Source organism: Podarcis pityusensis (assembly GCF_964106645.2).
Source record: "Podarcis pityusensis genome assembly, chromosome: 1".
Lineage (NCBI taxonomy): Eukaryota > Metazoa > Chordata > Lepidosauria > Squamata > Lacertidae > Podarcis > Podarcis pityusensis.
In genome coordinates this window covers 84690432-84707466 of record NC_138028.1, presented here as the reverse complement: position 1 = coordinate 84707466, position 17035 = coordinate 84690432, and the positions used below count along the sequence as shown (strand labels likewise).

The window sequence follows — 17035 nt, the reverse complement described above, 5'->3', positions numbered from 1 at the left end:
GCATAATCCAATTTTATGTGTATCATTGCAAATTTTGAAAATGTTTATAATTTAAATGAAAGTGCAATGCATCTGACTGTACATACTGGGAAAGACTGTGACCAGGTGACTTGTGTGCCAGCTCAGTCTCCTGCCCCGTGCTGTGAATGGGAAACTTCAAGGATCCAGCTCTCTCATATACAAGGCCCCTGCCCTTCCTTCTTATGGTTCTTTATCTTTAAAATGGACTTGGACTGGATTGCCCTTCAGTTAGAGATGACCTTCCAATTAGAGGACTGTCCCCTGTAAGGTAAAGCAGGTGGCCACCCTTTCCCTCTCAGTGGTGACACTGTTGGGAATGACCAATGAGATAATGGCAGTGTTATCCGATGGGTGTGTGGGAGGAGGGAAGAAGGATTCTCTCTCACTTCTAAAATAGATACATAATCTTATGAATGAAAGGTTCCCCAGAGCTCACAGTCTTACGATTCTGGGTGCCTAATTGTTAACGGTATTGGATCTGCCCCACTGCTTGTTGCATACAATGCTGCTTTTCCATCTTTTCCCCAATATGCTACCTATGAGGTTATCCCATACTCAGTTGGGCCATCTAGTCAAGACCCAGCACTGTCTTCTCTGCCTGGTGGTAACTCTCTGGGGTTTCATTCAGTAGGGCTTTCCTAACCTTCCTGCAGCTACCCTACCTCTTGGCTCAAAGCGCTGGTGATGCAGCCTGGGAACTTTAGAAGGTGGGATGTTTGCTCCAACACTGAGCTATGCTCTACAAACCCTTTTGTTTTGCAGTACCGGCTCCTGCCAGCTCTTGGCATAGGAGAGAGAAAGGACTTGGAACTGTGGCTTAAACTGTTGCACTACAAAAAATACAAAGTTGAGGCTTCAACAAGGTAGTCCTTGGGGAGCACTTCACATTTTGTGGAAATACATAGCAATGGGCTGGTTCTTCCAGTTTGCTACTGGCCTGAGTTTTGTTGTATTGATTTAACAAGACAGTGCACACGCACCCCCAGTAATGTAGCCTAGTGGGGACGGACAGAAGCACACTAAGGTTCATTTCTTCCCTTTCCATCTTAAGGCCTCCGCAAACAGGCCTTTCATTCATGTCTTTGTTTTGCCCTGGAGATATATGGATACCACCATTCAAGTTCAGGAGAATACTGACATCCCAAGGGGGAGTGAAATATGAAATTTTGCTCTGAACGACTCCCTGATTTTAGTGGGATTCTCCAGGAATTCTGGCTTATGGATGAAGCCCCAAACTGAATGTATTTTGCTTTGATATTATCTGTTATAGTGTTTTGCTTTTAACTGAGATTTTGTATACCAGACAGACAGACAGACAAATATTAGATTGGTTTGTGATATAGAAATGAAATAATAAAATAGAAAACTACTGTGCAGAAAGCTTGGATACAGGAAGATCACCCAAAGCTTCAGATGTGATCCGTAGTGAGGAGTGATCTTCCATATCCAGAGGAGAGAGGAGGCCTCTTCGTGAGCCCAGCTGCAGGATAGCTTTCTGGGTCAGAGTTTTCCCCCTGAGATATCTTGCACCATGTGAAGGTGGAGTCAGCTGGTAGTTGGGTGTGCATGGGTTTTCACTGAAGGACCCAGAATTGGAGGAGATACTGCAGCCTTCTGTGGGTGTTGCCCCACTATCTCCAGGAGGTGAAGAGACATCAAAGGGCAGCCAGCTCCCTCTGGCTATCAGGGGGAAAGGGCAGTAATTCTGGAAGTAAGAAAACACTCACTTCCCCTTTGGATCTTGTTACCTGCTTGACAGCATCATCACAAACTCTGAAACAGGTGGGAAGAGGAGAATCAGTTCCCGAGATAGCCACTGCGTGCACCCTCTGCACCCCCCATGTCATACACATGATGTTAGCCACAATTCACATTTATTCTGTATCTATCCCCCCTAACCCCTGTTGCATTTAGAGAAGACGATTAATAGGGAAGGTGCTCCGTTCTCTCACCATCAAAGTCCACTCTTCCATCCCCATTGAGGTCCATGTCCTGCAGGATCTCATCCACTTCCTGGCCATTGAGTTGCTCCCCCAGGAGTACAGTCACGGCCTGGCGCAGCTCTGCCCCACTGATCGCTCCATCCCCATCTGTGTCAAACTTCAGAAAGAAGGGCACATGCACAATGTTACCTCCAGCTCAGACACTTCGGTTTCCTTTACCCTCAAATCCCCCAAGATCCTCCTCTTTTCATGCTTACCCCCATGATCCCCAATCCTGGCCACCCCACTCCACCTCGGCTCCTTTATCCTAAGCTGGCAAGCATTTACTAGTAGCTTTGGTCCCCTTCACACAACCACCTGCAGCAGCAAAGGAGTTGTTTCCCTGTGATATCATGCCCTTCAGGAGTGTGTGGGGTGTTGTGTAAATGAATGAATGAATGAATGAATGAACAAATGAAGTATCCATCTAGTGAGAGACAGTTGCAGGTGTCTTTCTCATTCATCTAGTATTTTACCTCCTCATGTAGTGCCAAAGGCCATTGGCTCCACTCCTTCATACATACATAGTGTGCAATTGCCCCAGAGAGAAGCAGCTGTCTCTCATCACTGTGGGTATGTGGGTGTGAGAAGCAAGCTCATATATCATTTACATTTGTCGGGTCTAACATGGCTGTTTGCAGCCGTACCAGGGTAAGGTTGTTTTGGCTTATTTTAGAAGCCGCTCCTTGTTCCATAGCATCAAGAGAAACCTATCAGGCACCTCTTGTCTCGTTTCATCTTATGTGCACATAGCAGCTCAAAGAAGAGACATCACAGACACCAGCACTAAGACAGGAGATATGCTTTTGAACACATGTTAGCCATATCTAAGGCGTACTACTTGCCCCCTAGGAGCTTGCACAACACAGAAACACGTTCTCCTGCATAGGCTGAAATGTTCCACCTGCCAAGAAATTTTGTTATTCACACAGACAGCCACCAGAGGGCAATGTATTAATACTTCATCTAATTAATTCCCTTTATTTGGCTATAGTAAGATCCATCATGGGCAGCCAACTGTTCTTCCAACTGTCATCTCTAATTCTGTGGAGCCAGTAGGACTACCAAGCACCGCAACCAAAATAAGCCAAGATTATGGTTGATACGTTTTACAAACTAATGTGGCAAACACAGAGCTATTCTGCGCACACAGAGCACTATCCAAGACCCTGAAAAGGCTGGAAGAACTTTCATATTTATTTCTGAAATGTATATGCCATATTGCTAGCCCTGCGGGGTCTTCAAAAAGCTTGCAGTTTAAAAACAACAATGAAAAATATATTATGTTTTTGGCCTACAGCTTCCATGATCCCTAGTTAGCAGGACCATTGGTCAGGGATGATGGGAACTGTAGTCTCAAAACATCTGGAGAGCCGAGGGTGAGGAAGCCTTATCTAGTGCTAGTAAGTTACCTTGTTTTGTGGATTGCTGAGAATCAGTTACTTTTTTGACCCATAATAATTGATAAACAATATAACTTGATTTCAGTAGTGAGAGGATAGCGTAACTATGAATGCCTTAGCCCAGATGTGAGGAGCTTTTGGCCCTCCAGGTGCTGCTGAACTACAACTCTCATCAGCCACAGAAAGCACAGCCAACGGCCAAGGATATTGGGAAATGTAGTTCTACAACATTTGGAGGGCCAAGATGATTCCCTGGCTAGTTGCCACCCACATTTCTAGCCTGAACCTACATACTTCTGTGTGTCTTACAATTCATCAGGGATGAATCCCTTACAATGTCAGGGCTTATGGAAATATAATGTGCAGTTGTATCTAAAGCATTACATGGAATATGGTTTGAGGAATATCACAATTCCCTGCTTCCCTCCCGCTGATTGGCTTCCCATCATACCTCACGGAAGGCAATTTTCAGCTCCCTCACGCCCACCATGTGAGCAGTCTCCTCACGCAACTTTGGGCCCATCATCTCTACGAAGTCCTCAAAGTCTACACGACCTCCCACTATGAGGAAAGAGAAGGAGAGTAAAAGTCAGCTTCCCAAGGACTGGGCAGAGAAGCTAGCGGCACTTTTTACGGAATGACTGCAGCACACTCAGTAACACAAATGGAACCTGCAGCATAATTTGTAGCATGGAGAGTTCCTGTTCATTGTTCTAGTCAGTTACAGATAGGTAGCCGTGTTGGTCTGCCATAATCAAAATAAAAAAAATCCTTCCAGTAGCACCTTTAAGACCAACTAAGTTAGTTCTTGGTATGAGCTTTCGTGTGCAAGCACACTTCTTCAGATACTTTTGCATAATTCTCTATCCCAGGGCTGTCCAACATGCAGCCTGAGGCATCAAGCTCCTTTTTGGTGGCCCTCGGCAACATTTGACAACACACACCCAGCCCCACCACAGCCCTCTGTGCTACCTTCCCAAAGCCAGGCAAGATTGGTGCTGGGCTTTGGAAAAGAGGTGTGAGAGTTCTGACAAGGTCCTAGCATCATCCTACCTCCTTCCCAAGGCCAAGTTAGCCCTTTCCCAGCTTTGGGAAGGAGGTGGGAGGACTCTAGTACTCTGCCAGAGCCTCATTTAATTTATCAGCTTTGGGAAGGCAGCATGAGGGCTGGGAAGGGGCATCAAATTTTGGCCTTGCTCCCCTCTCCTGCATGACAAGGCAGTGAATGACCTGCAGGTTCCATGTGGAAGCAGTCTTGCTACCCAATTGGTATGAAAAGTTGGACCTCCCTGCTCTATCCCATTCCCAGCTGATTTACTGCTCCCCCCTCACCCAACAGTCATACTTCATTATGTGGCTACTGAGCATGTTCAGTCCTCATTGGTATTCCCTCGCCGCCACCCCCACATTTTTTGTACTTCCACAAGCCTTGAGGTTCTACCAGATCTGCTGATACCACCTCCCTTTTGTGCACGGACAGTTCTGTTTTGGGTACGTAAGCAGCAGCACTCACAGCTGAACGCTGGAAATAGAGAGAACGAGTTACTTTCTCAGGAGTAAAATGTTATAGTGGTGAGGAAAGGGGAGCAGAGCACTGGTGTTTTGCATTTAACGCAAGCAACAATGAACCAGCTTATCTACAGCCTGAGTCTGATCATATTGTTCAAAAGCAAGGAGGCTGCTTGTTTATTTAGTTACGGTAAATATATATTGCAGAATGTTAGCATTTTAGATGCTGGTACACTGCCTGTCAGCTTTGTGTACCATTTGACATATCACAGACTGCAGCTGGTAAGATTCATTTTGAACAGCTAAATATGCTAATATTTTATAAGGCAAGTATGGGTCCACAATATATGTTCACTAGGGATGGAGAGAATTCAGTTCTCTTCATTTCTCATTTTTCCATTCTTAAATTCTGTTTCCACATTTTTGCAGCGCGCGCGCACACACACACACACACACACATATATATATATATGAATGACCGTCTCTTAATAAACACATTTCTGCATGCAATTTTGACTGATGTACACATTTTTTGGTAGCAATTTCCCCTGCTATAATAAATTTGGCATGCTATTTTCCCAAATACATTCATTTTTATGCACGCTTTCCCATAGTATGTGCATTTTTGTAAATATTATTTGGCTGGAAAACCGCAGTGCGAGTTCCAAAGAGTAGCTGCATTTTGGTTTGCGTATTGTTTCGATCAGTGCAAATGTGGTAGATTCGCCTTTAAATGAAAACTGAATCAAAATTCTCCTGCATCCTTGGTGCTCACCTATGCACCTTTATATATGTGTCATGGAGAAGATGCATCCATTCTCCATTGGCCAGTCAGAACTTCTAGAGACTCTGGGGGAGGAGCTGAAGCCTGTAAGATGTCTGCTGCTGCTTCTTTTATTTTAATTGTCCCTAAAGACAATTCTGAATATCAGAAAGTCTGCCCCTGGTAATAGGAACCACTGAAACTGCAATTCTGGGGTGAGGGCATTCAGCCAGAAGCCTTCGGGCTATAAGGAACAAGCCAGCACTTCCTGAAGCAGATTTTGGGTACATATCCCCACCTGCACCCCGCAACTCACTGCGCATTTTGATGTGTTGGGAGATCTCAATCAGCTCCATCTCAGTGGGCATGTAGCCCATAGTTCGCATGCACTCTCCCAGGTCCTTGTAACTGATGTAGCCGTCCTGGTCAGTGTCAAACTCCTTGAAGGCATCTAGCAGTTCTGCAAGGAAAAGTCCCAAAGACATTTCATAGAAGTGAGACAATGATACCTGCCTTGACCTCCTTTCTCCTCACCTTGGGGACACAGGAAGACCCTGCAGTCATGGAGGAGACAAGAGGACAACAGAAAGAACAAACTTGCCCTCAGGGGTTGCTCTAGTTATGAAACTTCAAAGGGTTGCTGGATGTCTCTCACACTAATAAAGGCAAGTTGCTTTTGAAGAAATTTAATGCACAGCTTTTGTGTTTGTGATAAACACTGCAAAAAATGAAATTGCTGTGTGGGACTATAATGGCCATTTAGGCACCGGTGTCCTGTTTTCCAACTCTTGATGTTTTTAATTATGAAATGTAACGATGTGACCAGACAACAGTGATTATGCCATGGTCCTAGTAAGTCCCTTGTTGACATTACTTATTTTGCCTAACTAATGGATAGTTTGTAATTAGTGGCAACTCTAAATTAAATTGCCAAGTGGGAATGTCCCACATCTTTTCGTGCCAACCCAGAACTGCTGTCTCATGCACTGACCCCAGAATCACGACAGCTAGGAAAAAGACGCCATGCATGGTAGTGGAAAAAACTATTACAGGTGTAACGGTGATGGAAAAGATTGGGGAACAGTCAGATCCTTGGAAGGTGGAATAAAGAGGATAAAGTAATCTGGTTGAGGGATGCCTGTTGAGGAGCAGTGTCCTATTGGCTCATCTCATCTACTGAGAATCCTTTGCTACACAATTTATTTACTTCATAAAATTTATATTTTGCTTGATTGTAACAACAAACAAACCTCAAAGCAGTGTGATGAGCGGAGGTTGTTCCCAAGGAAAATTACAACACCTAGTTTGGGGGCAGCAAAAATGTGGTGCCAACAGTCATTTAGTGAGCAAACATTTTGCTACATTTGCTTTGTAGAATTGAGATAGCAAATGGGTGATGGAGTGAAAATGATTGTTTTATTGACCTTCTTAATTTGAAAGGCCTTTGTGCAGCATAGGGCCAGTTTGCATATAATGCTAAAGGACCATTAATCCTTGGCTTGTCTGATCATTCAAACACTGCCCAGTGGCTTAACTGTGGTTTGTTCACTCCCAACAAAGCACAATCTGAAGCCATGGTTTGTTGTTGGCTTATGATTCTTGGTTTGTGTTTTAACAATGGCTTGATGTGGAGTCTCCTTCTTTGGAGGTCTTTAAGCAGAGGCTTGACAACCATATGTCAGGAGTGCTCTGATGGTGTTTCCTGCTTGGCAGGGGGTTGGACTCGATGGCCCTTGTGGTCTCTTCCAACTCTATGATTCTATGATTCTATTCTATTCTATGATGTTACGTGCTAACCCAACACCCTTCCTTAGCCACGATTCCCCACCCCAGAGATGTTCATTAAGTTACAAAGTCATGAGGCAAGAGCAGCTGGAAACCAAACCAAACTTTGGATAAACAAGCCGTGGTTTGTTTAATCGTTTGTAGGGCAATTTGGGTTAGCTCATGGTTTGTAGTGTTGGTGTGCCAAATAATTCATAGCAATTTTATTTTCATATCTTCATGTTGTACATGTGATTTTTCCTCCCCAGCATTTTGAATGAAATGTGGGAAATTGCTCTCTCTTTTCCTCTGATTAAAAATATACATTTGGCATCACTTCCAAACTAGGATGCTGAAGAACTATCCCAGGGATATTTGGGGAAAGTGACGGGATCTGTGCACTGGCCTTTTACTGTGTCTGCTGTAGTGAAAAACAGCGTACTGCATTTCCCCTCTCCTGTGCCCCATGAAGTTTGGACTCTAATTCCCCAGCACCTTCTCTCAACAATGCCAACTCACCATCCAGCTCCACTGGTGACAGCTCCCTCTCCTGGCAAAAAGGGAGACAAAAAACAAGGAGAGTAGAGAGTTAGAGCCCAAGTCTCTTGCAAACTCTGTCTAGAAGTGAATCATCATGAGCAGAGTTAAGCGGGTGGATGAAATATCAGAACGGGGAACTCCTACAAGACATTTGTCTCTTTCCTTTTTTTCTAAATTACCTTATCTTCATAGCAACGGAACTGCATTAGGAGAATGTACCTCTTAGCGGAAAATATTTATTTTAGGGTTGTCATATGTCTGGAATTTTCCAGACATACTGGGTATTCAGCCCTCTTAAACAGCATCCAGGTGGAAATCACTGAAATGTCCAGGGAAAAATATGGCAGACGTATGGCAGCCCATGTCGGTAGTGATGATTTTGGTGATTTCCATAAAAAAATAGCTCAAAAACTCATTTTTTTGTGTTCAGTTTCTGCAATAAAAGCTCAACAACTTTGATGAAAAAAGAAAAGCTAAACAACTCTGCCAACAACTTTTGTGTCCAGATTTTCACTTTTTTTTTCAAATATGGCAACCCTATACTTGGATAGGCTGCCGAGACTCAAAGACTAGTATCAGCAATTTGCAGGGCAATCCTTTCCATGTCCCCTCATGCATAAGCCCTACTGAATTCATTAGGGTTTACTCATATGTAGGGTTAGGATTGCAATCTAACTTCTGGGTTGTATGTCTCCAGCTGTGTTCCCCCTTTTCCTTACTGGACCATCAATGGCAGGATCCTGACCAGGTTGTCAGCTGTCTTTTTTTAAAAAAGGACTTTTCATATATTCTCCAATGTTTTGATTTATGTAAGTAAAAGCTGCCTGGTCTTGCACTATGCAGTTTCCCTTTCAAGCAGTTCAGGAAATACCCATCTATTTCCAACCACGCTCAAAATATACTTGCATGACTTAACCATACTTTATGTAATACATCTGATTATTAATATGTGCAGTGCAGCATTTTTCCCCATGACCTAATGTATTTGTCCTGGAATCTGTTTGCTTTTTGTATTCCAGTTATTAAATTCCAGATTGGATCTGTGCAGCCCAGTCTTACATGTGTTTACCCAGAAGTAAGATTTAATTAAGTTCAGTTGGTCTTGCTGCTAAGTTAGGGCACATAATAGGTAAAGATAAAGGCACCCCTGACCATTAGGTCCAGTCGTGACCGACTCTGGGGTTGCGGCGCTCATCTCGCTTTACTGGCCGAGGGAGCCGGCGTACAGCTTCCGGGTCATGTGGCCAGAATGACTAAGCCACTTCTGGCGAACCAGAGTAGCACATGGAAACACCATTTACCTTCCCACCGAAACGGTACCTATTTATCTACTTGCACTTTGACGTGCTTTTGAACTGCTAGGTTGGCAGGAGATGGGACCGAGCAACGGGAGCTCACCCCATCGCAGGGATTCGGACCGCCGACCTTCTGATCAGCAAGTCCTAGGCTCTGTGGTTTAACCCACAGCGCCACCCGCGTCCCCTAATATGTCCCACATAATATGTCCCAGTAAATATCACCTCTTCCTCAAAGACAATCCTTCATGTGATGACAGTTCTGTCAGGTATGTCCTCCTAGTGGTGCAGCAATAAAATTGCCAGCACATTTGCAAAGCTCCAGTCCTGTTGCAAAGGTAAGCAACTGCGTGTTGAGATTCCTGCAGTGGGTTTGGACTAAATGACTCTCAGGATCCCTCACAACTCTACAATTCTATTATTCTATGCAGGAAATAGTTGTAATTCACAGTGCAGCAGCAACATGTATTCAGTCAAATGTACATTTTATGTAGTCAAACAAAGGTTTAAAAAAGTTTCCAAATAACAAAAACAAAAGCGTTTTACAGTGGTACCTCGGGTTACATATGCTTCAGGTTACATACGCTTCAGGTTACAGACTCCGCTAACCCAGAAATAGTGCTTCAGGTTAAGAACTTTGCTTCAGGTTGAGAACAGAAATTGTGCTCCAGCGGCGTGGCAGCAGCGGGAGGCCCCATTAGCTAAAGTGGTGCTTCAGGTTAAGAACAGTTTCAGGTTAAGTACAGACCTCCAGAACGAATTAAGTACTTAACCCAAGGTACTACTGTACTCAGCTTTACACGTACTGTATACAGCAATCTTCTTCAGTAAGTTTATTATTGAACTACCCTCCAAATTGTTTCATTTTCACTTTCTCCCATACTGTATCAAGATTTATATCTTACTGACTGAATGATGTTTGTATATAATTTGGTTCTCAAAGCTCACCATTATTACCCAGAGTTTTATTGGGGGGGGGGGAGGAATATCCGTAGCAACTGAAATGTAGACCTCCTTGTCTTTTCAACAATTTGTCAGGAAAAAAATCATACAGTAGGAAATTAAGGCTGCCACCCTAGTATACAAGATTACCTGGACATTACAAAGTGAACAATTTTGTCCAAAATAAATAGATTCTCTGTATCTGTATCTAAAAAATAAAATAAAAAAATATTTAGGGGTACTCTCATTTTCCTACTCATGTTGAAATACTGCCCCTCAATGAGGCCAAACTTAGATTCACAAAATGTTTAGGGGTATGCATACCCCCCAGAAAAAAAGCACTGGCTGTATCTAAATATGATGGGTCCCTATTGTATCAGCAGGGTTGCTGATAGCTCTCACTGAGCCAACCAGCCTACGTCAGTCAATATATATTCAGTCTATGTCAGTCAATATATATTCTTAGCATATTTATTCCTCAAATAATAAACTCCGATGGTGAGCGCCAACAGGAATGAAGCCAAAACATAGCGACTGAAAGAACAAGAGCAGCATGTTTGGTTGGGGGAAACTCCAACGCATACAGGAGTATGGGGGGAGCCTTAAAGGGCAAGGAACCCCCAAAACAGTCCAGTGAGAACTGATTATGCTCAGTGCAGAATTCTGAATGTCAGCTTGGGAAGGAAAACTAGAAAAATGGGGAAATGCAATATGAGTATTCTGCACGACTGACTGGCTGGAACCTTGAACAGGAACATACGTTTTAGGACCCCTCTATAATTGTTGATATCACAAATGTTCTGGTTTATTTTTGTCCTGCTTTTATCGTGCTATAGCCCCTCTAGATGACCACAACGTGGTAGCATTGGGAAAGCATCAAGGAGCAACTATAAGGAGAATAAACCCACCTCTGATGCATTATCACTGTGTCAAGAACTTTATGCAGAATGCATTTGCTGTGAAACGCCCAGTGCACACTGCAGCATTTTGTTACAGGACCTGCCTATCTTTACTGCTAAGCAAATATTTCCCTGTCAGTGTCCTCTGAGAAGTCCCCACCTCCACCCAGTCCTTCGTAAGGCAGCTCATTAGCACGGAGGGAAGATTGCATAATAAACTGAGGCTCAGAACAACCCTCCCCACCTCCACCTCACTGAGAAATCGCTTCCCAAATTAACCTGCTGAAGGTTGGATTAAATGGATTGGAGGTCAAGAGCAGATCACTGACTCACCAGATCCTTTCTCTGCCATCCCTGTGTGAATAGAAGAAGGCTGCTAGCACAGGGAGGTTGACTAAAAGCTGTTGCTGGTGCTGCTGCTGCTGCTGCTGCTCTTAGGGAGCTGACTGCCTGTGTCCCCATGGGACCCCTCAACCCACTCCCAACCAGAAGAGAGCCTTGGGAAACCCCCAAGGGCTAGGCTACAGTTCCTTCAGCCCTTCTCCCCACCTATCTCTAGGGCTAATGGGATTTCCTGCCCTCCCAGCAGGGCATCCTCAGTCTCCAGCTATTTATATGAACTAATCAAGTTGGGGTCAGGATGTTGCAGAGGGCTAGTTATAATCTTCACGGGCCTTCCACCACCCCTCTTGCTTGCTGTGTCCAAGTGGATCTGCTCTGTTCTGGTTCCTGAAGCCCACTCAGCCTCTGTGCTAAAGACTAGCTTTTGCACCTGCAAGGAAACCTGTCAGGAAATAAGCACCACGGAGCTATCCAAAGCTGTACAAATCAATGACCCCTACATCAGGGCAAGGTAATGGGAGAGAATAAGGCCGGTGTCATCCAGATGTTTTGGACAGTTAGCCCCAGCCAGCACAGCTGTGCTCCAATCAGCCCCAGCATCATACAACCTTGCAGGCTGGGGCTGATGATAGTTGCTGTTGTTGTTGTTAAACAAATGTATAGATAACTTGTATAGATGGCATATAGCTATCTAAGCGGTAAAACCGGAATAGAACACAGGAACACAAACTCTAAGAACAATAAAATAAATTCAGCAAACTCTAAAACAATAACACCATCCATACAAACTTTAAAAACAGTGAAAACATTTCATCTAATATAAATTACTGGGTTACACCTCTGGGAAAGGTAAACAGAAATGTCTTCAGTAGGTGCCTTAACCTTCATAATGCCAGGTGCTTGTCTGATTTCAGCTGGTAATTAACTCCCAAGAGCTGGAGCTGCAGCACTCAAAACCCAGTTTCTAGCATGGACTAAGCACATCTCTGGAGCACACAATCCTCTCGGCAGTGTCCTGTCTGAGCAGCTCAGTCGCCAGGCAGGAATATAGTGGGCAAGGTAGTCCCTTAGATATCCTGATCCCAAGTTGTTTAGGGCTTTTAATGCTGGGAGTGAAACATCTGGAGGGCGCCAGCTTGGAAAAGGCTGGAATAGGGCATACAGATGCAGCAGTATTACAGAGTTGTACTGCCGGCAGATTAGGCTACATTTGCCCATCTACCCCAGTATTGTCCACGTTGACTGGCAGCATCTCAGGCTTTCCCATCCCACAATCTTTTTAACTAGATATTCTGAGCTTGGCACCTTCTGTAGGCAAAGCAGGAGTTCTGCCAGTAGCTCAAAATATCTATATAATGTGTACAGAAAAAGCACATCTCAGTTTCCCAGTAAGAATATACTGCTTTGGAAAATTCAGCATGCAAGCTGCCATCCTAATAAATTGCCATCCCTGCTCTCCAGGCATTCCATCCATGCCTTACTGCCAGTAATATACCCTCTTCTTCAGTGAAGATATCACACTTAAACACTCTGATGAACAACTAACTTCCATTAATGCGATGCTAGGCTGTGGAGAAAAGTCATGTAACTTGGGTAGCAGCAGGGCCGGATTTAGGTTTGATGAGGCCGAAGCTACTGACGGTAATGGGGCCCTTTATATAGCAGGCGGGGCCCATTACTTACATCATAGGAGCCTACACAACACAAACCACTGTTGCTGTATGTAGGTTTTATTTTATTTGTTTTTTATTTTATATTTTGGAAATGTACATCCAGTTGTTTCTTTCCTTTAATTTTTTTGGGGCCCCCAAGAAAGTGGGGTCCTAAGCTATAGCTTGTTTAGCTTATACGTTAATCCGGCACTGGGTAGCAGGGCTGCTCACAAAGTGCACTCCCCATGATGCTCTGCTCAAGCAAACCATTGTCTTTCCAGGGTCAAAATCTGAGGGGGAACCTGGCTCTGCAAGTTTGCAGTGGAAAGCCAGCAGCGCACAGCAAAGATTGGCTAGTGCTTGCCAGGTCACAAAACCAGCCTGCCCACTTTCCCTGGATCAGTTTTGTAATTCTTTTCAAAACTTTTCTCAACAAGTAAACAAGATGGCAAACAGTTCAACGGCTGAATACATGACATCCTAAAGAAACACAATTAACAATGGGACAACACAGTGGAAGCGTAATGGGAGAGGTGGCAAAGCTAACTATTGTACCAGTATAACTAGCTGGCCACTATGCCCATCACTGACACTACAAAGGTGGGAGGAAGCCCCATTCATTTCACTCCCACCCCAGGAGATCATTCTGTTGCCACTCCTGTGTTCATGTTACATGTTGACACCACCTCAGCTTTGAGCCAACACTGAATGGGCCACCTGCCCCCACTCAGCAACTCTGCACAATACGTTGCTTGTACTTCGTTGCCATTTATCCTAGACCACTTTCCGCATTGTCCTTCCTGAGCCCACTCAGCCCTTACTGCTCCGCTTTCCTAGTTCCCTTTTCTGCATTCCCCATGTGGAACCTGCAACGAAATGCTGGGGTCACACTTCCAGGCACGTTCGTGCCCACCTCCCTATTTGATTTCACGCCCTCTCAACCATTAGCCAGCATCCCATGCCTACTGAATCTGCTCAGTCCTCATTTGACTGTTATAGGGGTGTCCCCTTAATATTCTTTAATTTTCCCTCTACTTCTGCAAACCCTGGGTTTCTCCCAAGCCTGCCGATACCACCTTCATGTGTGTGGATGGCTCCATTTTGGCTACACAAAGATCTCCTTGGAGCATGAGTTTGCCACTGATGTCCAGGACGCATCGCCTCTCAGCCCCGCTTCTCCCTTCTGCATCCCCTCCTTCTACAGACAGCAACTCACCTTGCCAAAGACAGTGTTGAGGAAAGGGGAGTAGGTCTTAATGGCAGCTGCATGGGGGTCGGCCTGATGCTTTTTGCTGTGTTTGCGCCCGTGACTGGAGTTGGATCTTTGCCTGGATTCAGAGCCAGGGCTTCTGCTGCCCTTGGGCTCGCTTTCTTCCTTGGGGGGCTGCTCGCCTTCCTGCGCTTTGCCCTTGGCTGGGCCCTCTGCCTCTCCGGACTGCTTGCGTTGCATGGGACAGGTGTCTCTCTCGGAGATAGGCACCCTGTGAAGACTGAGAATGGGGGGGGTGGGCTTAAGAAGAAGCCAAGAAATCCTCTTATACTCCACCTCCAGGGAGGAGCAGGGTGGGGTGGGGAAGCCAATTAGTGAGGATTATTGTAGAGATGGCAGGGCTGGCTTCCAACCCCTTTGTCCCATGGACAAAGCCATCTCCAAGCTCTCCCATCTATAGCTGCCAAGTGGCAGAGCATGTGTTGATGTTTTTCCAGGCACATTGCCTTGAGCATGAGCTAGCCGTCTCCAGTTAAGCTCTCCCAAGCAGCTGAAATGAGGACATCAGTGGCCAAAAGGAGACAAGGAATTAGGTCCCAGAGGTGCTGCCTTTCCAGGGTTGCAACAGTGGTATAAAATCACCACGAGACAGTGGTTGTAATGTACCTGCTCATCACGCCCATAGCACTTGCAGTCCTACCCTACTTTTCTGTACTTTAGCTCCACATAGTGGCTGATTTTCCAACTCTGGACACAAGACACCACACCATAGGATGTTATGCATGATTATTCACAAGTCAGTATAACTCACGCCCTAGTCTGCAGAAATGCAGCCAGGTTCTTCCTGGAAACAACACTCACTTTGGGGGGATGGAAGCCAGGATAGTCTCATTAGCCTCAGGAAAAGAAGAATATAATATATGCAAAAGGTGATGCCTCCCAGCACTGAACTGAAATTACTGACAACTCTTGGTCATTGAGGAGGCAGCACACACCCTTTAGAACAGGGGTGCCCAACAGGTCGATCGCGATCTACCAGGGCGTGTCCCTGGTCGATCATGGTTGATCGCAGGGCCCTGACCCCCCCCCCCCAAAGCTCAACAACTCTAGTTAATCCAATGGGTAGATCATTGTCAGCTTTTTTTATAGTGGGAGTAGATTGCAGTCTCTTGGAAGTTGGATGTGCCTGCTTTAGAACAAACTGGATTTAACAGGTGGCTCAGGGTATATGAAAACAAAGCAGGGAATACGTTCTATGTAGTTGGATTACATTATATGTGTGGTGTAACAACACGCCAGCTTTCAATTTACACACAAATCGATCTCAATTATGTTTATTGCTTTATTGTTAAATGAACAAGGTCATTTCAAAGATCATAAACAACAGAAGATAAAAAAGGTAAAATCAAAAGAAGTGAAACCACTTTCAGCAGAGGGAAGATAATGAAAGATAGTAAATACAAATGCCTTTCAACAAAGCAAATCTCCTACATTTCTGAGCCGTCGAAAAATTTGCAACTTTCAGTGTAACCTTTTCCCTCCTTGTCAGATAGGTGACGGATTCTTTTAAATAGGCCATTCCTGTTTTGCATCATTTTCTCATCAAATTTCCTTTTAGGCAGAACATGGTATAAAATATGGCAACATATGGTTAACTGAGCTCCACAAATACACATTAGCTAATCTACTGCAATTTTATGGTAATAGCCCTAGCGATAATGGGGAAGCTTCCTGTTTCTGGGAAGGCCTTATGTAAAAAAGTGAAATGTTTGATTAAATAACTAAATATGGAGTAAGTCCAATTGAACACAGGGGGGCTTACTTCTGAGATGTTTGCAATGCATCTCTCTTGCATGTGTTACTTTAATAAGTTGAATGTAACAAAAATATAGAGGATTTAGCAAAGTCCTTATCAGCCATATAAGCTTCCTCAATTGGTTTAGTTCTTTTTTTGCAACAGTTTTTCATGCATTTGAGCTTCAAACCGGAGCATCCAGTTGCAGACATTTTTGGAAGTCTTTTGGAAATAATACAGATAATGCAGATTGTCATATCACTACATAAGCTTAATATGTGCTCTAATTCATGCAACAGAGATCCCAGTCATAAACTTAAAATTGTTTTGTGGTATTTACAATTGACCCACCTCTGATAACATACAGATTCACAGAGGAAGAAGTTTCCTAAGCATACATCCCGAGCCCCGGGGAGATCAAGAGTGGTAGTCAACTAACTTTTTTATGCAAATTAGACCCGTTGAACATTAATTCCAATGCATCTACCCTGAGCAAAACTTAGTTGAATCCCAATCAATGTCTTCCGTTCCTGCAAAGGTCAGAATTATTTGCAAAGACCTGGTGCCTATTGGGACTGATGGGGCAGAAGGCTGGAAGCCAGGGTCAAGGACAAGCTGAGTCAACTAATTCCAGCTTTGTCCCCATCCTGCTGAGTTCTACAAAAGGCAGCACAGAGACCAAAGAGGAGGAGGAGGAAGAGGAGGAGGTTGATAGGCTGTGCCACTCCCTGAAAGGTTGTAAGCAGGATGAGACAGACAGACAGGTGGGAGCTGGCTAAGAGCAGTCTGAGGTTGGTGGAGCCACGCCCCTCTTACCTAATGGCCAGCCTCTACTGGGATGGGGTCCAAAATCCATCCCTTCTTCCCATTTGCTCCCTAGTTGACCCATTTCATTTGTCAGGGCAATCCTATGTGTCT

At 44.5% G+C, this 17035-nt stretch overlaps 1 protein-coding gene across 2 annotated transcripts; it reads right to left on the bottom strand.

Annotated features, from left to right (window-relative positions):
- Positions 1-107: 107 nt before the first annotated feature.
- On the bottom strand, positions 108-14630 carry LOC308476215 (calcium-binding protein 2-like). Of its 2 annotated transcripts, XM_081003707.1 has the most exons (7): positions 14329-14630; positions 7962-7992; positions 5995-6138; positions 3858-3967; positions 1974-2121; positions 1749-1794; positions 108-1656 (listed from the first exon to the last, which is right to left on the bottom strand). In XM_081003707.1, the coding sequence occupies exons 1-6, from the start codon at positions 14560-14562 to the stop codon at positions 1766-1768; spliced, it is 696 nt and encodes a 231-aa protein (XP_080859833.1). In that variant the 5' UTR covers positions 14563-14630; the 3' UTR covers positions 108-1656; positions 1749-1765. The 2 variants fall into 2 exon arrangements, with proteins under 2 accessions (XP_080859833.1, XP_080859832.1); XM_081003706.1 differs by having other exon boundaries at positions 108-1794.
- Between the last annotated feature and the right edge of the window lie 2405 nt (positions 14631-17035).